Here is a 26,867-nt window from a genome sequence, read left to right on the forward strand (position 1 = left end):
AGCCACCAGGCCTGGCCAGTATGATCTTTTTTTTTTAGACAGAGTCTTGCTCTGTCATCCAGGTTGGAGTGCACTGGCACTATCTTGTCTCACTGCAACCTCCACCTCCCAGGTTCAAGCAAATCTCCTGCCTCAGCCTTTCAAGTAGCTGAAATTACAGGTGCCTGCCACCACCCCTGGCTAATTTTTTGTATTTTTAGTAGAGATGGGGTTTCACCGTGTTGGCGAGGCTGGTCTTGAACTCCTGACCTCAGGTATTCCACCTGCCTTGGCCTCCCAAAGTGCTGGGATTACAGATGTGAGCCACCACATCCAGCCGATCTTTTTCAACAATTTTTTTTTTTTTTTGAGACAGAGTCTCACTCTTGTCACCCATGCTGGTGTGCAGTGGCACGATCTTAGCTCACTGCAACCTCCACCTCCTGGATTCAGGCAATTCTTGTGCCTCAGCCTCATGAGTAGCTGGAATTAGCGGCATATGCCTCTACATCCAGCTAGTTGTTGTATTTTTAGTAAAGATTGGGTTTCACTTTTTTGGCCAAGGCTGGTCTTGAACTACTTGCCTCAAGTGATCTGCCTGACTCAGCCTCCCAAAGTGCTGGAATTACAAAATTGAGCCACCACATCCGGCAAACCCTGATACGATCTTAATTTATCTTTTGTATGGGTCTGGACCATTTCTCCCTGTAAATAATTGGCTATGCTGGCATATGTAAATTTATGTTAATCTAAGTAAAATTAGCAAAATAAATCTGTTCTGGAAAGTAGACTGTACTTTGGTTGATAGAGTGTTTTGAGAGAAATGTTAACATCTTTAGGAAGATAATTTATGAAAATAGTAATTTCAAAAAAGTTTAACTGCCAGTGGAATGCAGAATAGATTGCCATTTGTGGTTATAGAATTTATCAAATCATTTTTTAGCTACATCATTTACTAGTTATATGAATTTAGACAAGTTACTGATTTGGGCAACCTTTGATCCTCTGTGTCCTCAGCTTTAAAATGGCAGTGATAAATAATACCTATTACTCAGTTATCAAAGGTAAAATGCTTTCCATACACGAAATAGGCATTCAGAATTTTTTTTTTTTTTTTTTTGAGACGGAGTTTCGCTCTTGTTACCCAGGCTGGAGTGCAATGGCGCGATCTCGGCTCACCGCAACCTCCGCCTCCTGGGCTCAGGCAATTCTTCTGCCTCAGCCTCCTGAGTAGCTGGGATTACAGGCACGTGCCACCATGCCCAGCTAATTTTTTTGTATTTTTAATAGAGATGGGGTTTCACCATGTTGACCAGGATGGTCTCGATCTCTCGACCTTGTGATCCACCCGCCTCGGCCTCCCAAAGTGCTGGGATTACAGGCTTGAGCCACCGCGCCTGGCCCAGAATATTTTTAAATGTCTTACTCCACAGTTAGTAGATTGTGACCTTGGACAAATTATTTAACTTGTCTAACACTCTTTCTTCCTCTTTATAAGTAATATGTCCTCCTTGGAGTCATTATTCCCTACCTACATTCCTTTAAAATCTTGTTACTTCCTTAAGAATCATTGCATAGTATTTAAGTCCCACCCTTAACTTGTGTAACCTATTTTTCTAGTTATTTGTCCAGTCATAGTCCTCAAATATTTGTTCCTTTAGCCACATCTGATCATTTTCATTACTTCCTCCGTCCTACACTTTCCTCCTGGGGCTTATCCTAGATGTTTGCTCTGCATAGTATAAACTACCTTTCCTACTTTACTTTTTCTTGTCAAAATCCCATTTATCTTTTCAAATAAGTTTTCTTATTTCTTTTCTAATTACAATTACTTTTATTTTTCCTTTTGTAGAACTTAGTGTTTCCTCCTAGTAACTAGTGTTAGGAGTTTTATCACATTCTGTTTTTTTTGGCGGGTAGGGGGACGGTCTTGCTCTATCACCTAGGCTGGAGTGCAGTAGTGAGATCTCAGCTCACTGCAACCTCTGCCTCCTGGGTTCAAGTGTTTCTCATGCCTCAGTCCCCCAAGTAGATGGAATTACAGGTGCCACCACCCCTGGCTAATTTTTGTATTTTTAGTAGACATGGGATTTTGTCATGTTGGCCAGGCTGGTTTCGAACTCCTGACTTCAGGTAATTTGCCCGCCTCAACTTCCCAAAGTGCTGGGATTACATGTGTGAGCTACTGCTTCTCGCCTCACATTCTGATAGGTAATCTAGGTATATGCATACATATTTGTTTTCCCACCAAATTGTAAACTTCTTATGACCAGGGACACCCTTCATTCGACTTAGATGCCTTGAAGAACCCAGTGGCATTTTCTATATATAATTACTAAAATATTTATCACTTAACATCTCCTTAAAGAGATTTAAATGCATCTGCCTTCTCACATGGTAACAAATACAAGGAAATTATTTTGGTTCGTCAATTTCATATTTTACCTAAGATAGGTATTTCAAAAAGGAGTAAATGCCAAAGCTTTGGGAGGCCAAGGCAGGCAAGTTGCTTGAGCCCAGGAGTTGAAGACCAGCCTGGGAAACATGACGAATCACTGTGTCTACAAAAATAAAAAAAAAAGTCCTATCCCTTCATGGTAGCAGTGGTAGCATGCCCCTCTAGTTTTAGCTACTCAGAGAGTGAGGAGGCTGAGGTGAGAGGATCACTTGAGTCTGGGAGGCTAAGGCTGCAGCTGCAGTGAGCCGAGATCTTGCCACTGTACTCCACTCTGGGAGACAGAATGAGATCCTGTCTCAAAAAAGAAAAGAAAAAAATTCCTGTCATCTAGTGCTGTCATAGCTTTCCTAGCATTGGCTTTTTTGTACATTTTTTTGTACAGTGTACAGTAATGTCCTAGGCTTTCACATTGATTCACCACTCACTCACTGACCACCCAGAGCAACTTCCCAGTCCTGCAAAGTCCATTCATGGTAAGTACTCTATACAGGTGTACCGTTTTTTATCTTTTACACCATGTTTTTACTCTGCCTTTTCTATGTTTAGAAATGTTTAGATATACAAATACCACTACAACTGCCTGCAGTATTTAGTACAGTTATATACTAAACAGGTTTGAAGCCTAGGACATATAAGCTATACTGTCTAGGTTTGTGTAAGTATATTCTGTGATGTTCACACAGCATTTGTCAGAATGTATCACTATCAAATGACAAATGACTTTATATTTGTATCAGAAACCACTTCTATGAGCAACATTTATTACATTTATTAAGTCATGTTTGTATTCTCCATTGCTATTTATAAGGTGCTTTTATATATATCTGCATTTGAGTTAGTTTTGCTGCATTTAAGTGCATCTATGTTATAGTCCTAGATTTATATTAATAGACTCAGATCACAACAGTCTTTATAAATATATTTTTATTAGAACATTGTTTAAAATCCAAGACACCGGCCGGGCGCGGTGGCTCAAGCCTGTAATCCCAGCACTTTGGGAGGCCGAGGTGGGTGGATCACAAGGTCGAGAGATCGAGACCAACCTGGTCAACATGGTGAAACCCCGTCTCTACTAAAAATACAAAAAATTAGCTGGGCATGGTGGCACGTGCCTGTAGTCCCAGCTACTCAGGAGGCTGAGGCAGGAGAATTGCCTGAACCCAGGAGGCGGAGGTTGCGGTGAGCCAAGATCACGCCATTGCACTCCAGCGTGGGTAACAAGAGCGAAACTCCGTCACAAAAAAATAAATAAATAAAATAAATAAATAAAATCCAAGACAGTTTTTCTTTCCCTGTCAGTGTGATTTTGACCCTATTTTTCATATGATTATTTGGTACTAAAGAATTTTATACTTGTTTAAATATTAATCCAGGCTGGGCACGGTGGCTCACGCCTGTAATCCCAGCACTTTGGGAGGCCGAGGCGGGTGGATCATGAGGTCAAGAGATCGAGACCATGGTGAAACCCCATCTCTACTAAAAAATACAAAAATTAGCTGGGCGTGGTGGCACACACCTGAGGTCCCAGCTACTCAGGAGGCTGAGGCAGGAGAATTGCTTGAACCTGGGAGGCAGAGGCTGCAGTGAGCCAAGACTGTGCCACTGCACTCCAGCCTGGTGCCTGGCAGCAGAGCAAAACTCTGTCTCAAAAAAATAAATAAATATTAATCCTTCAGTCCTAATGAAATAGTTAAAAAATAATAAATATGAATCTTAATAAATTAATATGAGACTAAATCAATTAAAAATTATTTGATATTTTCCTAAATCACATATTTATTACCTGTTTTATGAATTATCAAAATAAACTGGCCAGATGAAGTGGCTCACACCCATAATCCCAATACTTTGGGATGCCAAGGCAGGCAGATCACCTGAGGTCACAGTTCAAGACTAGCTTGGCCAACATGATGAAACCCTGTGTCTACTAAAAATACAAAAAATAACTGGGCATGCTGTAATCACAGCAGCTGGTGCCTGTAATGCCACCTACTCGGGAGGCTGAGGCACAAGAATTGCTTGAGCCTGGGAGTCACAGGTTGCAGTAAGCCAAGATCATGCCACTGCACTCCAGCCTGGCCAACAGAGTGAGACTCTGTCTTAAGAGAAAAATAAATAAACATGCTAAATAGATTGTCTTAATAATATCCTTTATGGCAGTCTTTCCTTCTTTTTTTTTCCCCCGAGATGGAGTTTTGCTCTTCTTGTCCAGGCTGGAGTGTAATGGCGCAATCTTGGCTAACTGCAACCTCCATCTCCCGGGTTCAAGCGATTCTCTTGCCTCAGCATCTTCAGTACTGGGATTACAGGCGCATGCCACCATGCCTGGCTAATTTTTGTATTTTTAATAGAGATGGGTTTCACCATGTTGGCCAGGCTGGTTTCGAATTCCTGGCCTCAGGTGATCCACTTGCCTCAGCCTCCCAAAGTGCTGGGATTACAGGCATGAGCCACTACACCCAGCCAAAAAATATGTCTCGGGATATAATCCATGATCATGCATTACCTTTTGTTACCATGCTTTTATTTTATTTATATATATATATTTTTTTTGGACAGGGTCTTTCTCTGTCACTCAGGCTTGAGTGCAGTAGTGCTATCATGGCTCCCTGTAGCCTCTACCCACCCTGGGCTCAAGTGATCCTTTAACTTCAGCCTCCCAAGTAGCTGGGACCACAAGCATGTACTATCACACCCATCTTTTTTTTTTTCATGGTATTTCAGAATTTTGCCATGTTGCCCAAGCTAGTCTTGAACTCCTGACTGAGCCCAAGCAATCCACCCACCTCTGCCTCCCAAAATACTGGGATTACAGGCATGAGGCACTGAGCCCAACATCTTTTTATTCTCTATTAATTTGGAACTGTTTTCAGCCTCTTTCATGAAACTGACATTTTTAATATAGAGCAGTTGTTTCATACAAGGTTTTTTAATTTGAGTTTGTTGTATCTTCATGAATAGATAGAGATTGTGCATTTTAGGTAGGAATAACACAGAAGTGATACTGTTTTCTTTGTGAATTTAATCAGGAAGCGTATGATACCACTGTGCTATTGGTGGCATTAACTTTGGTTGTTTGTGCTTTGTGACACACACCAGATTATTCCTCTCATGTTCAAGCTGTTTCTCTGCCTCAGTCTCCAAGTAGCTGGAATTACAGGCGTGGACCACCATGCCCAGCTAATTTTTGTATTTTTAGTAGAGACAAGGTTTCATCATGTTGACCAGGCTCGTCTTGAACTCCTGACTGCAGGTGATCCACCCGCCTCAGCCTCCCAAAGTGCCAGGATTACAGGCATGACTCACTGTTCCTGGCCTAAAATGGTTATTTTTTTTACTTTGTCATTATCTATATCTCTTAACTGGCATTCTCTTTACTCTTACTTATTATCAGTACAGGCTCACTTTATTTGATGAAGTATAATCCATTAGTCTCATTTTTAAATTTAATGGTCAGATTGTCTCAGATTGCAGCCAGTGGTAACCCCTTCCAGGCTGTTTCCATCATATTTATTTTTTTTAACACTTACACTCTGTCAAAAAATAAAGCTAAACCACCATAGAAGGGTAAGAGAAATGACTATTTTAAGAAAAGACATAAGGCTAATATAGCAGAATTCTAATTATAGAATCTAGATGGCAGATATAAGGAATTTTTGTCTAATTACTGTAAACTTTATAAAACATTTATCTACAAAAAAAGTTGGAGGAAAATCAGCAGAAGTCGGGGGAACTAGTTAGTGTATAATAAGGTTTATCAAGTGAGTAAAAAGGTTAATGCTTCTGGCATCCAGAGTTCTCTTTGTGGAAAGATGATAAATATAGAATGGTCAGAAATAAAGGACAGCATTGTGGCACTGGATTAGAATTATAGGTATAATTATAAATTTATAAATAGAAGAGGTTACAAACTTATATGCTCCTGATTTATTTTTTTTTTTATTTTATTTTTTTTTTTTTTAGACAGTATCTCACTCTGTTTTTCAGGCTGGAGTGCAGAGTGGCACAACTTGGCTCTAATTTTTGTATTTTTTGTAGAGACAGAGGTTTGCATGTTGCTTAGGATGATCTGAAATTCCTGAGCTCAAGCCATTTGCCCGTCTTGGCCTCCTAAAGTGCTTGCGTTATAGTCATGAGCTATCACATCTGGCCTACAAACACGATTTTTTTTTTTTTTTGAGACAGTCTTGCTTTGTCACCCAGGCTGGAGTACAGTGATGTGATAACAGTTCACTGCAACCTTTGTCTCCCGGGTTCAAGCAATTCTTATGCCTCAGTCTCCCAAGTAGCTGAGACTATAGGCACACACCACCACACCTGGCTAAATTTTGTATTTTTCATACTTTGGGAGGTCAGGGTGGGTGGATCACCTGAGGTTAGGAATTGGAGACCAGCCATGTGGAAACCCCATCTCTACTAAAAACACAAAGTTAACCAGGCCTCACCAGTAGCCCCAGCTACTCCAGAGGCTAAGGCAGGAGAATCATTTGAACCTGGGAGGTGGAGTTTGCAGTGAGCTGAGATTGCACCACTGCACTCTAGCCTGGGTGACAGAGGGAGACTCTGTCTCTCTAAGAAAAAGAAGAAAGAAAAGCAAAAGACTTTTTTCATTTATGCAAGTATACATAGTCACACAAATATACATGTAGTCCTATTTATATAACTACCGTCAGAGGTCTACAGCAAACACAATCATTAAAACTTACATCTGGCTTCCTGCCATTTGTAGTTCCGTAACTGAAATGGCTACTCTTCATACCAACAGGTGTAAGATTTTTCTGTTGAGTGATTTGGATTAATAGTGACACAGAGCTGGACATGGTGGCTCATGCTGGTAATCTCAGCATTTTGGGAGGCCAAGGCAGGAGGAGCCCAGATATTTGATACCAGCCTGGGCAACATGGTGAAACCCCGTCTCTACAAAATCTACGAAAATAAGCAGGCATGAGGCCTGTGCCTGTAGTCCTAGCTGCTACTCAGGAGAGTGAGGTGTGATCGTACCACTGCACTCCAGCCTGGGCAGCAGAGCAAGACCCTGTCTCAAAAAAAAGCAAATGGCACAAAGACAAATGAAATAGAAAATGCTAGGAGTGTTTCAGAATCTCCAGGACAAACTAACGTGCAAAAAGACAGCCAGTTTCTCTGTCTTAATTAGCCGTTCCACAAAAACCACACAGTCCAGACTATTTTTTTATTTAAATGAGAAAGATTTTCATGGTTGCCATCACCAAAAAGGAAAATGAGCAGCCACACATAAATCAGAACCAAAATCAGACTTGCACAAAAACTGGGAAAACACTTTCTCAAATGATTATCATAGCCATTACATCACATTATGTTAAACTTATCAGCACTGCAAAATCAAGGATAAAATTGGTTTTTTAGGTAGTTAGTAACTAGCAATTAATGAGAGTATTCAGAATTTCATCAACTTTGAGGACTCGAACTATAGTAGTAACTACAGAGTTTTTGTGGGTTTGTGTTTCTTCATCACAAAGAGTTCTGCCAATTATTTTCTTCCCAAACTAGGCTGTATTATGTTCTTACTTACCCAAATGGCAGCAGGGTTTTATATATATATATATATATATATATATATATATATATATATATATATATATAAAATGTATATTATAAATATATTTATAAATACATATAATTTGAATATATTTATAATGTATATTATAAATATATTTATAAATACATATAATTTGAATATATTTATAATCTATAGTATAATATATAACATATATAATATACTTATAAATACATATCTATTATAAATATATATAATAAATATGAATATAAATATAAAACATAAATATATTTTGCTTTTATTCCTGTTATGTCCTCTGTTTGATTACTTTGGGTAAATCTTGAAGCTAATGGTGTGTAGACCAAATTCTCTTCAATAGAGACTTTGGTTGTTTATTTGATCTAATTGAGTTTGATTGATGAAAAAGAAATAGATGCTTGTGTTAATCTGTTTTTCTGTTTAGTCATTATTTTAGGTAGTTTTTTGAGGGAGTGGGAGAGTTGTTTGTTTTTGAGACAGAGTCTCGCTCTATCAGCCAGGCTGGAGTACAGTGGTGTGATCTCAGCTCACAGTAATCTCCCCTTGCCAGCTGCTTGTGAGGTTGAGGCAGGAGAATTGTTTGCACCTGGGAAGCAGAGGTTGCAGTGAGCTAAGAATGGGACATTGCACTCCAGCCTGGGCAACAAAGTGAGACTTCGTCTCAAAAAAAAAAAAAAAAAAAAACCCAAAAAACAAAACAAAACACACACACACACACCAAAAACTAGCCTGGTGTGGTGGCACTTGCCTGTAATTCCAGCTACTGGGGAGTAGGGGGATGGGGCTGAGGCAGGAGAATCACTCGAACCTGGGAAGTGGAGATTACACCATGCTCGGCTAATTTTTTTTTTGTATTTTTAGTAGAGATAGGGTTTCACCATGTTGACCAGGCTGGTCTCAAACTCCTGACCTCAGGAGATCTGCCCACCTCCGCCTCACAAAGTGCTGGAATTACAGGCGTGAGCCACTGCACTGGCCTTGGTTTTGTTTTTTGTTTGTTTGTTTGTTTTGTTTTTTTTTTTTTAATGAGAAAATGAAAATGGTCTGTAGATAGTAGATCAGGTACTATCTTTGCTTTCTCTCCTTCTTTTTTTCTCTTTATTTTCCTCTGTCTCTCTCTCTGCCTGTTTCCCAAGCTCCTTACTACTCCTTTTTGTTTTGTTTTGTTTTTTTTAAACAAGAATCTCGCTCTGTCGCTCAGGCTGGAGTACAATGGTGCCATCTTGGCTCACTGCAACCTCTGTCTCCCAGGCTCAAGCTGTCCTCCTGCCTCACCCTCCTGAGTAGCTGGGATTACAGACACAGACCACTACACTGACTAATTTTTCTGTGTTTTAGGTAGAGACGGGGTTTCTCCATGCTGGCCCAGCTAGTCTTAAACTTACGAGCTCAAGTGATCCACCCACCTCAGCCTCACAAAGTGCTGGGATTACAGGCATGAGCCACTGCACTCGGTCCTTACCGCTCCTTTAAACACTTTCTGTAACCGAGTTTCTGAGTTTCTGACTTCATCAGGACTACTTCAGCCACATTGCTTTCTTTCCTTTCCTCTCATTCTCCAACTTCATTTCAACTTGGTTTTTGTCGCAGCTATTTTTGCTTCATCTTCCTCCTTTCCCAGATCCTCTCATGACTGACACCTCAGTAATGTTTGCATCTTAGCTAAATGTCATTTCTCAGAGGGGCCTTCCCCAAGTTTGGGTTTTTTTTTTTTTTTTTTTGAGAGACTGGGTCTTACTCTGTCATTCAGGCTGGAATGCAGTGGCACAATCATAGCTTTCTGTAGCCTTGAACTCATGGGCTCAAGTGATCCTCCCACTCAGCCCCTGCAAGTAGCTAGGACTATATGTATTCACCAACACACCTGATCTTATTTATTTCGCTTTAATTCTTTACCTAGCATTATTTTCTGATTTTTTTGTTTTCCTAGTTATTATTTCATTGTCTGTCTGTCCAATTAGAATATAAACTATGTTATTCACCAGTGTTTCTTAGCACTTAGGACAGGACCTGGACTTCATGAGTGCAGAATAATTGTTGAATAAATAAATGAATGATCCATTAGAAAAGCCCAGGGTTATAGAAAAAAAAAAAAAAGAAAAGAAAAACCCAGGATTGAGGCTGGGCAAGGTGGCTCACACCTGTAATCCCAGCGCTTTGGGAGGCTAAGGCGAGTTGAGTTAAGGAGTTTGAGAGCAGCTTGGCCAACATGGTGAAACCCCGTCTCTACTAAATATAAAAAAATTAGCTGGGTGTGGTGGTGCATGCCTATCCCAGGTACGCGGATAGCTAAGGTGGGAGAATTGCTTGAACCCAGGAGGTGGAGCCTGCAGTGAGTCGAGATCGTACCACTGCACTCCAGCCTGGGCAACATAGCGAGACTCCATCTCAGACTTCTTCTTTTTTTTTTTTGGAGACAGTCTCGCTCTGTCACCAGGCACCAGACTAGAGTGCAGTGGTGTGATCTCGGCTCACTGCAACCTCTGCCTCCTGGTTTCAAGCACTTCTCCTATCTCAGCCTCCTGAGTAGCTGGGACTCCAGACACACACCACCACGCCCAGATAATTTTTGTGTTTTCAGTAGAGACAGAGTTTCACTGTGTTTGCCAGGATGGTCTTAATCTCTTGACCTCGTGATCCGCCCGCCTCGGTCTCCCAAATTGCTGGGGTTACAGGCATGAACCACCGTGCCCAACCGTAACTTCTTGGATCTTCAGGATTTTGTCTGCAAAGTGAATGTTACTGTACAGTAGTCCCCTGGTAACCACATGGAATTGGTTTCAAGACCCCTATAGAGAATAGAGAATCCCTAGATGCTCAAATCCCTTATATAAAGTCCAGAAGTATTTGCATATAACCTGTACATATCCTTCTGTATACTTTAAATGATCTCTAGGTTACTTTTAATACCTAATACAATTTAAATGCTATGTAAATAGTTGTTACACCATATTTTTAAAATATGTATCCTTTTTTGTGCTATTACCTTTAGTTTTGGAGGGGGTTAATTTGTATTCCACAGAGATGAAGGCTCAACTGTATCTACTTGGTACGAGATCTAGATTTGATTTTTTTATATATTTAAAAAAATAGAATTTTGTACACAGTAGCTCACACCTGTAATCCCAGCACTTTGGGAGGCCAAGGCAGGCTGATCACCTGAGGCCAGGCGTTCTAGACCAGCCTGGCCAGTATGGTGAAACCCCATCTCAACTAAAAATAGAAAAATTAGCCAGGTATGGTGGCACACACCTATGATCCCAGCAACTTGGGAGACCGAGGCAGGGGACTCTCTTGAACTCAGGAGGCAGAGGTTGCAGTGAGCCAGGATTGCACCATAGCACTCCAGCCTGGACAACAAGAGCAAGACTTCATCTCAAAAAATAATAATAATAAAAGAGAGACAGGATCTTGCTCTGTCATCATGCAGTGGCATGATCAGAGCTCACTGCAGCCTTGAACTTTTGGGCTGAAGTGATCCTTGCACCTCAGCCTCCTGAGTAACTAGGAATATAGGTATGTGCCAGCTTACCTAGGTAATTTTTATTTTTAATTTTTATTTTTTTGTAGAGACTGGATCTTGCTATATTAGGCAGGGTGATCTCAAACTCCTGGCCTCAGGCAGTCTGCCTACTTTAGCCTCCCAAAGTGCTGGGATAATAGGCATGAGCCGCTCGTTACAATTTTGCTAGAAAAAATAAATGTATCAGTTTTGCCTTATTTACTGGAATTTTATGCCTGTAATCCCAGCACTTTGGGAGTACAAGGTGGGTGGATCACCTGAGGTCAATAGTTTGAGACCAGCCTGACCAACATGGCAAAACCCCATCTCTACTAAAAATACAAAAATTAGCCAGGCATGATGGTGCCTGTAATCCCAGCTACTTGGGAGGCTAAGGTAGGAGAACTGCTTAAACCTGGGAGGTGGAGGTTGCAGTGAGCCGAGATCACTCCATTGCCTGGGCGACAAGAGCAAAACTCCCATCTCAAAAAAAAAAAGAATTAAATGGAACTTTAAGCCAAAATAATTCATAATAGATTAAATAGGCTTTAAGGCCCTTTTTTACTCATTTTGCTTTTTTGTTTTTCTTCATCCCCCCCCACCCTTTTTTATATTTATGAAATCTCTTGGGATCTCATTTTATACTTTGGGAAACAAACCAATAATGTGAACAGGAGACACAAGCCTAGAGAGACTTGGTGGAATAAAATCAAGAGAATAATATAGTGAGCAGATATTGAGCAAGAAACAGGTTTTCAATCTTAATCTCCTTCCCAACTACTAAAATTAAGGCAAGTCCCTCTGTCTTACAGAGCATCTTTCCTCTTATCTGCTTCACAGTATTGATATAAAGTAACCAAATATAAGGCAGTCGTTGTAATCAGATCTAAAATTTGGGTTCCTTTGGCAAAACTGTTGGAGAAAAAACAAAAGAGCCTCTTTCTTTTCTTTCTTTTTTAAAATAGAGACAGGTTCCTGAGAGGTTTAATCAGAATAAAAGTTAAAAGAGAAAAAAAAAATTAGAGATAGAGTCTCACATATTACATAGGCCAGACTCAAATTCCTGGGCTCAGGTGATCCTCCCACCTCAGCCTCCCAAAGTGTTAGAATTATAGGTATGAACCCCCATGCCAGCCAAGAGCCTGTTTTAAAAAGACAGTTTCAGAAATAAAAGATTTTTTTTGAACTTATCAACGTACTTGGTACCCTCTCCTCATAGGATAGTCTGTTATCTGTATTTGACCACAGGAAGAAATTTCTTTGCCTCTGACCGTTTCCCATTCTTTTTTGATCACAGCCCGAAGAGTCGATTGATCCAATTAAAAAAAGAGAAGCTGGAGTATACTCCAGGAGAGCATGAATATGGATTATTCCCAGCCCCCATTCATGTTGGTAAGTACTGAGTCCACACAATATATCGCTGAGAAGAAACAGTATTTCCTGGGTTTGAGGGAAATGTCTTTTTAATCTCATTATTATTTCTGTTTTTCCAGTGGGATCAAGTTCTTTCTTTACCACTTTTTTAAAACACTTACTCTGAAGAATTTTGTACACTGTTCAATAGTCAAGGGGTAACAATGGCATAAATATTGTTCATTGGAACCTTTAATAAAATACAACTGAGCCGGGTGCGGTGGCTTATGCCTATAATTCTAGCACTTTGGGAGGCAGAAGCAGGTGGATTGCTTGAGCCCAAGAGTTCAAGGCCTGGGAAACGTGGTGACATCCTGTCTCTACAAAAAATACAAAAATTAGCTGGGTGTGGTGGCACGGATATATAGTCCCAGCCACTCTGGAGGCTCAAGTGATCCTCTCACTTGAGCCTAGGAGATTGAGGCTATGGTGAGTCGTGATTGTGTCACTATGCTTTAGCCTGAGTTGACAGAGTGAAACCCTGTCTCTAAAACAAAAATAAATAACACTATGTCTGTACCTTTTGTTTCCTTAGGTATACCATCTAGGAAGAACTAAGTAGTTAGCAGTTCATTGTCAAATATTTTCCACATTCAAAAAGAGATGAGTTATACACACACAAGATCAGAGTTAAGAGGGCCCCACTGTTTTTCCTGATTATTTATCTGCTTGAAAATGAAGTGATATTTATTCTGCTGTTCATTCTTGGCAAAAATGTCAAAGCTTTGTTTAGCATTTGTATAGTTATACCATCTAGGACCCTATTATGGAGCTTATCAGATAAGTAAAAAGTACCGAGAAGTTTTTTTATTTTGAGATGGAGTCTGTCTCTATGGCCCAGGCTAGACCACGCACGCCCAGTCTTCCTCCCATTTTTTTCTATCCCTTATCCAGCCCATCTCCAAGTTCTGTTGTATTTCTGTCCCTGAAATATGTCCTACTTCTCTCCAAATTCCATTGCCATCTCTCAAGTCTATGCCAGTAGTATCTTTTCTTCAGGCTGCTACAATAGCCTTCTAACAGATCTGTCTGCTTCCAGTTGTATTTTCATATGATCCATCCTCCACACAGTATCAAGAGAAATGATTTTATTTTTCAACCCCTTCTCCTCCTTGAGAGGAGGATGATTTTTTAACCTAAACCGGATCATACTTAAAACCTTTGCTGCCGGGCGCGGTGGCTCAAGCCTGTAATCCCAGCACTTTGGGAGGCCGAGGCGGGTGGATCACGAGGTCAAGAGATCGAGACCATCCTGGTCAACATGGTGAAACCCCGTCTCTACTAAAAATACAAAAAAAAGTAGCTGGGCATGGTGGCGTGTGCCTGTAATCCCAGCTACTCAGGAGGCTGAGGCAGGAGAATTGCCTGAACCCAGGAGGCGGAGGTTGCGGTGAGCCGAGATCGTGCCATTGCACTCCAGCCTGGGCAACAAGGGCGAAACTCCGTCTAAAAAAAAAAAAAAAAAATTTGCTCAGCCGGGTGCAATGGCTCATGCCAGTAATCCCAGCACTTTGGGAGGCCGAGGCAGGTTGGATCATGAGGTCAGGAGTTCAAAACCAGCCTGACCAACATGGTGAAACCCCGTCTCTACTAAAAAAAATTTTTAAATTAGCAGAGCATGGTGGTACGTGCCTGTAGTCCCAACTACTCGGAAGGCTGAGGCAGGAGAATTGCTTGAACCTAAGAAGCAGAGGATGCAGTGAGCTGATACTGTGCCACTGTATTCCAGCCCGGGTGACACAGCAAGACTCCGCTCAAAAAAAAAAAAGCCTTTGCATGGCTTACCATCAGATTAAAATATAAACTTCTTGACTTGAATGATCTGGTTCCTTGACTACCCCATCTCTCCCCATTTATCCATTCCCATCTCAACCTTATTCACTATGTTGTGTCATATTGGCTGGCCTTCTTTCAGTTTCTAGATCATAGCAAGCTTTTTCCCCCCAGAGGGTCATTATACTTGTTATTCCCGTTGCCTGAAAAGCTCTTTTCAGAGTCTTCCCATGGTTAGTTTCTGCTTATCTTTTAAGGATGATCTTAGTATCAGCTTCAATACCAGTTTCTTTAAAATAATTTCCGATTTTCTCACCAAAAGAGGCTTCCTCTCTTTGTTCTAGATAACATCACCCTCTTTCTGTATCTATAATTACAGTATTTATCTGTCTCCTCCATTATATTATAATCCCCTGCAGTACAGGATCATTGTCTTCCTTACTCTCCCTGGATATCCCAGTACCTGGTACATAATAGAATTTTATCAAATATTGTACAAATGAAAGAAAAGGAGAAGAAATTAGTAAAAAATATTGAATGTAGATGACAGATTTTCTTCTTACATTCAGTTTGAACAAACAAAATCACTTTAAAGGGGCTCATTAAACACATAGTATGAAACCAGGAACACCTTAATTGTGTACTAGATGTTGATCATATGTCATGTAGTGTCTTCTTCAACTGTGACTTTCTAGACCCTGTTGATTATGGGGCTCTTGTTTATGTTCTGATTAACTAATCCCCTTTTCTCCCCGAGAGAGTTCAGTACCAGCAGAGTTTTTAAATCAGCAGACATAAACAAGTTCTTCAGTAAAGATTAGTTTGCTTGAATTATTCTGAGTTGGGTGGCTGGAGACAAATTTAACTACAACATGAAATTATAAAGTTTAATTCTCAGCCATGTAAACTTTACATGTGCTTACCTGATGAAGATAAGTTCCTTGTTCTCTAGGATTTGTGCCAAAGTTGTTTTGAAAGAGTCTTTTGTATTTACTAATGAGATCATGGCAGTGGAAGCTGACTCTAGCAAATTTAAAATCTGCTAATGATAAATAGGCTTTGAAAATAAGAACTAGACTGGGCACAGTGGCTCACACTTGTAATCCCAGCACTTTGAGAGGCTGAGGTGGGCGGATCGCATGAGGCCATGAGTTTGAGACCAGCCTTGGCAACATAGAAAACCCCATCTCTACAAAAAATACAAAAACAAAAAAGCCTAGCCCTGCATGGTAGCATGTGCCTGTAGTTCCAGCTACTTGTGAGGAAACTGAGGCAGGAGGAGTGCTTAAGCCTAAGAGGTTGAGGCTGCAATTAGCTGAGATCGTGGCATAGCACTCCAGCCTGGGTGACAAAACAAGAGCCTATCTCAAAAAAAAAAAAAAAAAGAAGAAGAAGAAGAAGAAGAACTAATTTAAGAGTCCTGTTTAAAAGAAAATATGACCATTTGTGATCTTACAAGTTCTATCCTCATGATAGGAAATTTGCTAACTTACATCTTGGAATTAAGCTGTAACTATTGAAGGGGAGAAAGGAACCAGTTACTTCTAAAGGATTAGGAAGAATGGTCACATTTCTGACTTGAATAGAGGTTAAGAGATCAAGAATGGAAATCTCTTAGATATTTTATCTCTAGTTTTCCATGTCTCTACTGAAGCTATTTATACTCAGTAGTCTGCATATTGACTAAATAATGGGAAGCTCCATCCAAGTAGGGAAGTCTTTTTCCTGTGGTCAAATAGTGCTTAAGGCCAGGCGTAATGGCTCATGCTTGTAATTCCAGCACTTTGAGAGATCAAGGCCAGTAGATCACTTGAAGTCAGGAGATCAAGGCCAGTAGATCATTTGAGACCAGCCTGGCCAACATGGTGAAACCCTGTCTCTACTAAAAATACAAAAATTAGCTGGGTGTGGTAGCACTTACCTGTAATCCCAGCTACTTGGGAGGCTGAGACAGGAGAATCACTTGAACCCAGGAGGCGGAGGCTGCAGTGAGCCAAGATTGCACTACTGCACTCTAGCCAGGCACTACTGCACTCTAGCCTGGGTAACAAAGCAAGACTCTGTTTCAAAAATAATTTTTAAAATAGTGCTTAGAATCAGGTAGTTCCATGCTAGGATTTTTTTTTTGGATGGGTTACAGGGGGATAGTGCTATTTTATTGTTCAAATAATATATTATTATTATTAGGTATATAGAGAGAGGAGGGAGCTCAATTATTTTGAACAGATCAAGTATCATCAAGTATCATGTAAACGAAGAATATGACTTTTAGAGTCAGCCAGACCTAGTTCATCTCTGTCTTTGCCTTGACAGTTATGTGAGGCCAGGCTCAGTAGCTCACACACGTAACCTCAGCACTTTGAGAGGCTAAAAATGGTAGATCACATGAGCTGAGTTCAGGACCAGCCTGGGCAACATGGCGAGACCCTATCTCTACTACAAATACAAAAAAACAGCCAAGCATGGTGGTGCATGCCTATGGTCCCAGCTACTTGGGAGGCTGAAGCAGGAGAATTGCTTGAACCTGGGAGGTAACATTTGCGATAAATCAAAATCGCATCACTGCACACCACCCTGGGCGACAGGGAGACTGCATCTCATAAAAGAAAAAAAGGAAGAAAGAAAAACCAGTCATAGCTGTGCGAGGTGGCTCACACCTGTAATCCTAGCACTTTAGGAGGCCAAGGTCGGTGGACCTGGAGGTCAGGACTTCAAGGCTAGCCTGGCAAACATGGTGAAACCTGTCTCTACTAAAAATACAAAAATCAGCTGGGCGTGGTGTCTCACGCCTGTAATCCAAGCACTTTGAAGGCCAAGGCGGGCAGATCACCTGAGGTCCGTGGTTAAAGACCAGCCTGACCAACATGGTGAAACCCCGTCTTTTTTTTTTAAATAAAAAATGAAAATAAATAAAAATACAAAAATTAACTGGGCATGGTGGCGTGTGCTTGTAGTCCCAGCTACTTGGGAGGCCGAGGCAGAAGAGTTGCTTGAACCCAGAAGGTGGAGGTTGTAGTGAGCCAAGAACACATTCATAGTCCTAGGTACCTGGGAGGTTTTGGTGGGAGGATCACCGGAGCCCAGGATTTTGAGGCTGCAGTGAGCCATGATCATGCTACTGCACTCCACCCTGGGTGATAAAGACCCTGTATCTTAAAAAATAATAATAAATAAAATAAATTTTTAAAAACTTAATGCAGTGTGGAAGAAGTCAGTCACAAAATGCCATGTTTTTTGTTTAGAGATGGAGTCTGACTCTGTTGCCCAGGCTGGAGTGCAGTGGCATGATCTCAGCTCACTGCAACCTCTGCCTCCTTTAGTGTTGCACAGGCTGTAATACAGTGGCATGATTATGGCTCACTACAGCCCCCACCTTCTGGGATCAAGTGATCCTCTTGTCTCAGCCTTCTGCTGAGACCACAGGCATGTGCCACCATACCCAGCTAATTTTTAAATTTTTTTGTAGAGATGGGGGTTTCGCCATGTTGCCCAGGCTAGTCTTGAACTCCTAAGCTGATAAGATCCTCCTGCCTAAGCCTCCCAGAGTGTATCAGATTATAGGCATGAGCCACTATGCCCAGCCTTTCAGTGGTTTTTGTTGTTGTTGTTTTTGAGACGAAGTCTCGCTTTGTTGCCCAGGCTAGAGTGTGATGCCACAATTTCGGCTCACTGTAACCTCAGCTTCACAGATTCAAGCAATTCTTCTGCCACAGCCTCCTGAGTAGCTGGACAGGCACGCACCACAATGCTTGGCTAATTTTTTGTATTTCTAGTAGAGACTAGGTTTTATCATGTTGATCAGGCTGGTCTCAGACTCCTGACCTCATGATCCACCCGCCTTGGCCTCCCAAAGTGCTGGGATTACAGGCGTGAGCCACCGTGCCCGGCCTTCAGTGCTTTTTAATAAGGAATTCTGGACGTGTAATTTAGTTAAATTCTGATAAATGGGGCAGAATATTAAACTGTACGTAAGTAAACATATAAAGCCATTAATTTTAAGATGTGCCATCTTTTGTTGTACTGTTCAGAAAGAGAAAAGACTGGGTCTGGTGGCTCACGTCTATAACCCCAACACTTTGGGAGGCCAAGGTGGGCAGATCACCTGAGGTTGAGGGTTCGAGACCAGCCTGACCAACATGGAGAAACCCTATCTCCACTAAAATTAAAAATTAGCTGGACATGGTGGTGCATGCCTATAATCCCAGCTACTTGGGAGGCTGAGACAGGAGAATCACTTGAACCCAGGAGGCAGAGAGAGGGTGCAGTGAGCCAAAATCACGCTGTTATACTTCAACCTAGGCAACAGGAGCAAAACTCTGTCTCAGAAAAAGAAAAATTTGCCATTATTGTAAGCATTGTAAGAGATTGTCAGCTCAGGACATATCCTGTATTCAGAAATGTGGCAGCCTGCGGCCGGGCACAGTGGCTCAAGCCTGTAATCCCAGCACTTTGGGAGGCCGAGGCGGGTGGATCACGAGGTCAAGGGATCGAGACCATCCTGGTCAACATGGTGAAACCCCATCTCTACTAAAAATACAAAAAATTAGCTGGGCATGGTGGTGCGTGCCTGTAATCCCAGCTACTCAGGAGGCTGAGGCAGGAGAATTGCTTGAACCCAGGAGGCGGAGGTTGCGGTGAGCCGAGATCGCGCCATTGCACTCCAGCCTGGGTAACAAGAGCGAAACTCCATCTCAAGAAAAAAAAAAAAAAAAAGCAATTACCCCTTACCTATAGGGATAAAACAATTCAAATGACAGTAGATTTCTTATCTAAATCTATGGAGGCCAAATGGAAATAATACAACATTTTTCACATCCTGAAAGCAAAGAATTGTCAACTCAAAATTTTCTAACCAATGAAAATATCTGTCAGGAATTAAGAAATGAAGGCATTCTTAGATTAAAGAAAACTAAAAGAATTTGTTGCCAGCAGATGTACTCTATGGGTAAATGAAGTTCTGTGAACAGAATTTTTAAAAAAAAGACACTTTTGAACATTAGGAAGAATACAGTAAGCAAAAGCATGGCTGTATATACAACAGGCTTTCCTTCTCCTCTTGAGTTTTTTCTAAGTTATGTTTAAATCATTGAAGCAAAAGGTTTTAACACTGCTGTATTTAACAACTTTATGTAAGAGATACAATTCAGAGACCATCCAATTTATTCTTTTAAAGTATACTATTTTTTTAACTTCCAATAAAATATGCATAACAAAATTTGCATTTTGATCATTTTTAAGTAGACAATTGATTGTCATTAAGTACATTCACATTGTTGTACGACCATCACTACTGTTCATCTATCTCCAGAACTTTTTTTTTTTTTTCCCCTTTGAGACAGAGTCTTGCTCTGTCGCCCACGCTGGAATCCGGTGACATCATGATCTCAGCTCACTGGAGCCTCCACCTCCTGGGTTCAAGCAAGTCTCCTGCCTCAGCCTCCTCAGAAGCTGGGACTACAGGCGCATACCGCCATGCCCAGCTAATTTTTATATTTTTAATAGTGATGGGGTTTCAACATGTTAGCCAGGATGGTCTTGATCTCCCAGCCTTCGTGATCCACCTGTCTTAGCTCACCTCCCACCTGGGTGAGCCACCGCGCCCAGCCCATCTCCGGAACTTTTTCATCATCTCTTACTATAACTCTGTACCCATTAATCTGTAACTCTCCATCCTCTCTTCCCCTCAGCCCCTGGTACTCACTGTCTATATCTTTGAAAATGGGATTGTATAATATTTGTTATTTTATGTCTGCCTTAATTCACTTGGCATAATGTCTTTAAGGTTCATCCATGTTGTAGTACTATCATGTGTTGCTTAACAATGGGGACAGGTTCTTAGAAATGCATCGTGAGGCAATTTTATCATTATGCAAACACAGAATGTAAACCTTAATAGTATAGCCTAACCAAGCTGTATGATATAGCCTCTTGCTCCTAAGCTACAAACCTGTATATCATGTTACTGTGCTGAATACAGTAGTCAGTTGTAACACAGTGGTATTTGCATATCTAAATGTAGAAAAGGTACAGTAAAAATATAAAAGGATAAAAACTGTGGGACATTTACCATGAATGGAGCCTACAGGACTGTAAGTTCCTCTCAGTGGGTCAGTGAGTGAGTGGAGAGTGAATGTGAAGGCCTAGGACATTACTATATACTACTGTAGATTTTATACACATTGCACACTTAGGCTACCCTAAATTTATTTTTAATTTTTTCCTCAATAGTAAATTAATCTTAGCTTTCTGTAGCTTTTTTACTTTATAAAGTTTTTGACTCTCATAATGATTTAACTTTAAACATGAACACACTGTATAGCTCTACAAAAAATATTTCCTTTACATCCTTATTCTATAAGCTTTATTTTTAACATTTTCTTGTTCTTTTTTTTTTTTTTTGAGACGGAGTTTCACTCTTGTTACCCAGGCTGGAGTGCAGTGGTGGCGCCATCTCGGCTCACTGCAACCTCCGTCTCTCAGGTTCAAGCAATTCTCCTGCCTCAGCCTCCTGAGTAGCTGGGATTACAGGCACGTGCCACCATGCCCAGCTAATTTTTTGTATTTTTAGTAGAGCTGGGGTTTCACCATGTTGACCAGGATGGTCTTGATCTCTTGACCTTGTGATCCGCCCGCCTCGGCCTCCCAAAGTGCTGGGATTACAGGCGTGAGCCACCGCACCCAGCACATTTTCTTCTTATTTTTAAACTTTTTTGGTTAAAAGTGCAAACAGGGCTGGGCATGGTGGCTCATGTCTGTAATTCCAACACTTAGAGAGGCCAGAGTAGGCAGATCGCTTGAGCCCAGGAGTTCAAGACCAGCCGGGGCAACATGGCAAGACACTGTCTACAAAAGATAAAAAATTAGCTGGTCTACAAAAGATAAAAAATTAGCTGGCTGGGCGCGGTGGCTCAAGCCTGTAATCCCAGCACTTTGGGAGGCCGAGGCGGGCGGATCACGAGATCAAGAGATCAAGACCATCCCGGTCAACATGGTGAAACCCCGTCTCTACTAAAAATACAAAACATTAGCTGGGCATGGTGGCGCATGCCTGTAATCCCAGCTACTCAGGAGGCTGAGGCAGGAGAATTGCCTGAACCCAGGAGGCGGAGGTTGTGGTGAGCCAAGATCGCGCCATTGCACTCCAGCCTGGGTAACAAGAGCGAAACTTCGTCTCAAAAAACAAACAAACAAACAAACAAACAAAAATTAGCTGGACATGGTGGCATGTGCCTGTAGTCCCAGCAACTTGGCAGGCAGAGGTGAGAGGATTGCTTTAGTTTGGGAGGTCAAGGCAACAGTGAGCCATGATCCTACTGCTGTACTTCAGCTTGGTGACCAAAAAAAAAAAAAAAAACAGAAAGCTAAGACACAAACCCACACGAGCCTAGGCCTACCAAGAGGCAGGATCAATATCACGGCCTTCTCCCTCTATGTTTTGTTCTACTGAAGGGTCTTCAGGGCCAGTAACACTCATCTGCTGTGGTAATATGTCTTCTGGAATATTTCCTGAAGAATCTGCCTGAGGCTGTTTTTTTTGTTTTGATTTTTTTGAGACAGGGTCTGCGCTGTTGCCCCCTGGAGTGTAATGGCACTGCAACCTCTGCCTCCCAGTGCAAGTGATTCTCCTGCCTTAGCCTCTTGAGTAGCTGGGACTACAGGTGCACGCCAACACGTCTAGCTAATTTTTGTATCACCATTTTGGCCAGGCTGTTCTGGAACTCCCGACCTCAAGTGATCCACCCACCTCGGCCTCCCAAAGTGCTGGGATTACAGCTGTGAGCCACCGATCCTGGCAAGGCTGTTTTGTTTTGTTTTGTTTTGTTTTTATTTTTTTCTCCTCCTCTTTTGAGACAGTGTCTCTGTTACCTAGGTGGGAGTGCAGTGCGTGATCCTGGCACACTGCAACCTTCCCCTTCCCCTGCCCCCTCCTAGGTTCAAGCCATTCTCCTACTTCAGCCTCCTGAGTAGCTGGGATTACAGGCGTGTGCCACCACACCTAGCTAGTTTTTTGTATTTTTAGTAGAGACGGGGTTTCGCCTTGTTGGCCAGACTGGTGTTGAACTCCTGACCCCAAGTGATCCACCTGCTTTGGCATCCCAAAGTGTTGGGATTACAGGCGTGAGCCACCGTGCCCAGCCAGGGCTGTTTTTTAATAAGCAGGAGTATACTCTAAAATAATAATAAAAAGTATAGTATAGTAATTATATAAACCAATAACATAGTCATTTTATCAAGTATTATGTATTATACGTAATTGTGTCTGCTATGATTGTATACAACTGGTAGCACGAGAGTATACAAGCAGCATCACCGCGAACACATGAGTAATGCTTTGCACTGCAAAGTTAAAACAGCTAGGAGAAATTTTTCAGCTTTCTTCTTACCTTCTGGGACAACCATCATATATGCAGTCCATTGTTGACTAAAACATCTGCACATGACTATATAAGAATTTCCTTTTTACCAGCCTGACTAACATAAAGCAACCCCATCTCTGCTAAAAATACAAAATTAGCCAGGCATGGTGGCGCATGCCTATAATCCAGCTACTTGGGAGGCCGAGGCAGAATTGCTTGAATCTGGGAGGCAGACGTTGCGATGAGCCGAGGTAGCGCCACTGCACTCCAGCCTGGGCCACAGAGCAAGACTCTACCTCAAAAAAATAAAGAATTTATTTCTTTTGGCCGGGTGCAGTGGCTCACGCCTGTGATCTCAGCACTTTAGGAGGCCAAGGCAGTTGGATCACCTGAGGCCAGGAATTTGAGACCAGCCTGACCAACATGGAGAAACCTCATCCTACTTAAAAAAAAAAAAGAGGAGCCGGGCGCTGTGGCTCAAGCCTGTAATCCCAGCACTTTGGGAGGCCGAGGCGGGTGGATCACGAGGTCAAGAGATCAAGACCATCCTGGTCAACATGGTGAAACCCCGTCTCTACTAAAAATACAAAAAATTAGCTGGGCATGGTGGCGCGTGCTTGTAATCCCAGCTACTCAGGAGGCTGAGGCAGGAGAATTGCCTGAACCCAGGAGGCGGAGGTTGCGGTGAGCCGAGATCGTGCCATTGCACTCCAGCCTGGGTAACACGTGCGAAACTCCGTCTAAAAAAAAAGAAAAAAAAAAAAAAAAAAGGAAAATTATCCTGGTGTGGTGGCAGGTGCCTGTAATCCCAGCTACTTGGGAGGCTGCGGCAGAAGAGTCACTTTAATAATCAAAAAATATTTAATAAACTTCATAATGACCTGTGTGTTTTTGGTTGTAGTTTTGCTATATTCGTTGTTTTATGTAGACTACTATTATACTTAAAATATATCTTTAGCATATGTAACATGGAGTATGGTGGGAAAGAATAGCTAAAATTAAAAATTTGTGATGGAAAAATCCTTAAAGAATTAAATCTTTATTTTTGTAGTCAGTACATATTAGTTCTTGTAGCCGTGTGACCCCTTTGTATAAGCAAGTATCAGAATAGCTATTGAAATTGATAGTGTTTTTTGTTTCAGGAAAGTATCTAAGACAAAAGAGAATTGACTTCCAGCTTCCTTATGATATCCTTTGGCAGTGGAAACACAATCAGGTACAGACAGACTATTTTACCAGATTTTATTCTTAAGTAGTAAAGGGAGAGGGGTGAAAATGCAAATGTTTTTCTTTCTCGTCATGTTTTCATCTTAGGAGGTATTCAGAAGTGTCCCTGTGAAGGTTAGAACTGAGAAAAATGAATTCGCATCCATATTTAATATGACCTATTTGCCTTTACTCTTACTGCAATAGTAGTAAGCTCCTGCTTTCCTAGGCAACCTGCTGCTGTTATTCTGGACTTTTATTTTGGTAGCAAAGATTATGTTCTGTAAGAATTCTATTTGATGCAGGTCTCAGGAGAATTTAGATGTACTGCCAGCAGCACTAAGAAATTTTAGACTTTATTTTTGTTGGCTCCTTCTCATCAGTTTGAAATTTATTTTTCACATGCAAAAGAGATTCTTTTACCAAAGGAAGCCGGGAAATGTTTAACACTCTTGTACTTTTAAAAGATCTTTAAATATTTTGGTAACTAAAAATAGGAAGATGCTGTTAGTTTCCCCCAGTGATTTTTGTATTAACTTATAGCCCCCAGGCCCCATATTGAGAACAACCATTGGGAAATAAAAATAGTCATGCAGTTGAGATGAATAGATTTCCTGAGTTCTGCCAAAATTCCACCAAAGGCTAACTTTGGAAAGCCAGAATTGACATTCCCCTCTGTATTCTCTTATCCAATGGCTTCTCTTGAATTCTGAGAGTATCGATATGTTAGGCATTTATCTCAAGAGTTTTTAACAATGAAGGAGAGAATGCTTTGAACATACTGACTGAAAAATCATGGTGGGATTATTCCAATAGATTAATAAACAGTCTAGCTTGGTGCAAGTTGCTGTTTGTTCTGTACAGTCCCTTATGGCAAAAACCTGGAAAATTGCCTCTTTTAATGTATTCTTTTTTTTTTCTTTCTAATGTCTTCTTGATTATAATGAGAACTCCATTTTTCGTGCCTGCCCTCTCTCCTATATTCACTAAATTAATTGCCTTAATTAAAATTTGAAATGTTGTCTTACAGTTTTCCACCTGAAAAGTCAGGGTACTCATCTTTTTAATTTCATGTACCCACCCAGACATCTAAATAAGCCCTGTGCATGTTGTTTTCCTTTCTTTTGATAGAAGCAAATAGAATCTTAATTTGTCCAAATGAATAGCTTTGGTCTCCAGTGTGATTTTCATTTAAGTCTATCGAACAACATGCTGAAGAAACATGTAATTCCACTTTTATAAACTATTTAGTGCTTCTTCTGTTGAATCTTATTCTTTCACCTTTTATTTCAGAGTGAAAAGAGATCACAACAGGAGTTTCCCTCAAATGTATCCAACCCTAAATGTCTTGTATATATCTCCAGATGAGCAGAACGCATAGATTATTTCCTGTATTTTTAGTGATTGATGCTGCTGTCTGGCATTTTATGTTAAATGCTAAATCAAGATTTTTCTTATTTTCTTCTAGCTATACAAAAAGCCAGATGTCCCACTATATAAGAAAATTCGTTCAAGTGAGTAACTTGGGAGCTATTTTTTCTGCCTCTATACCTCAATGTTGTTCTTAGGCTAGCACTTGAAAAATTATCCTGTATGTTCACAAACTATTCTTTGCTGTCTTCTCAAGATGTCTACGTTGATGTCAAACCCCTTTCTGGTTATGAAGCTACCACCTGTAACTGTAAGAAGCCAGATGATAACACCAGGAAGGGCTGCGTCGATGACTGCCTTAATAGGTACTGTCATGCTTCCATTTCTCTAAAGCATAGGCTTTAAAGTATATATACATCACTTCCTTTGGAGCGTGCAGTTAAATAGGCTCTTCTATTTTTCTTGAAGAAGTTATATAAAAAGATGTATAAACACTAATAGATGGGTGCAATAGAGTAGCAGAAAGTGAATTAAATTTAGAGTCTTGTGTGCCTTGGTTGGTTTACATCCTTTTACTATTCATGAGACCTGAGGAACGAACGTTATTTAATGCATCTAATAAAAGTAATACCTTACCTTCTCTATGGAGGGTTTGTGGGGATTTTATGAGACAGTGTTCATAAACAATGTGAAGTTTTGGCTTTTTTTGTTTGGGGGTATTTTTTTTTTAAGAAATGGGGTCTTACTGTTCTGCCCAGGCTGGATTCAAACTCTTGAGCTCCAGTAGTCCTTCTACCTCCGCCTCCTGAGTAGGTGGAACTATATATGCATGTGATACTGTGCCCAGCTCATAAACCATTAAACACAGTCCTAGGTACCTTCCTAGCTCTCAATATATGTTTGCCATAATGAGGAAGCAGAATAGGACAGTGGCAGTGAGAGTGAAGAGGAAAGGGGTGATATATTTTAGAGGAAAAGTATGTTGATTAACCATTGACAGGTAGGGGATAATTCTTATCTCCAGGATTTGATGATAGAGAGAAAGTATGGAATCTGACTGAATTAAAGATAAGAATTATGACTTTGGCTGGTGCAGTGGCTCATGCCTATAATCCCAACACTTTGAGAGGCCTAGGTGGGTGGATCACCTGAGGTCGGGAGTTCAAGACCAGCCTGACCAACAGGGAGAAATCCTGTCTCTACCAAAAATACAAAATTAGCCAGGCATGGTGG

General features: G+C 41.0%; 1 protein-coding gene and 1 pseudogene across 3 annotated transcripts in view; one reads left to right on the forward strand and one right to left on the reverse strand.

Moving 5' to 3' along the window:
• ASH1L (ASH1 like histone lysine methyltransferase) overlaps positions 1-26,867 on the forward strand; it is a 211,600-nt gene that overhangs the window by 146,574 nt on the left and 38,159 nt on the right. For all 3 annotated transcript variants that reach the window (XM_074389797.1, XM_074389796.1, XM_010348410.3), the window contains 4 exons: positions 12,812-12,906; positions 24,200-24,273; positions 25,732-25,777; positions 25,891-25,999. In XM_074389797.1, coding sequence (XP_074245898.1) covers positions 12,812-12,906; positions 24,200-24,273; positions 25,732-25,777; positions 25,891-25,999 — 324 coding nt within the window. The remainder of the gene's footprint in view (positions 1-12,811; positions 12,907-24,199; positions 24,274-25,731; positions 25,778-25,890; positions 26,000-26,867) is intronic.
• Positions 19,154-23,343, reverse strand: LOC141582206 (uncharacterized protein C9orf85-like; annotated as a pseudogene).

This window comes from Saimiri boliviensis, chromosome 19, assembly GCF_048565385.1.
Source record: "Saimiri boliviensis isolate mSaiBol1 chromosome 19, mSaiBol1.pri, whole genome shotgun sequence".
Lineage (NCBI taxonomy): Eukaryota > Metazoa > Chordata > Mammalia > Primates > Cebidae > Saimiri > Saimiri boliviensis.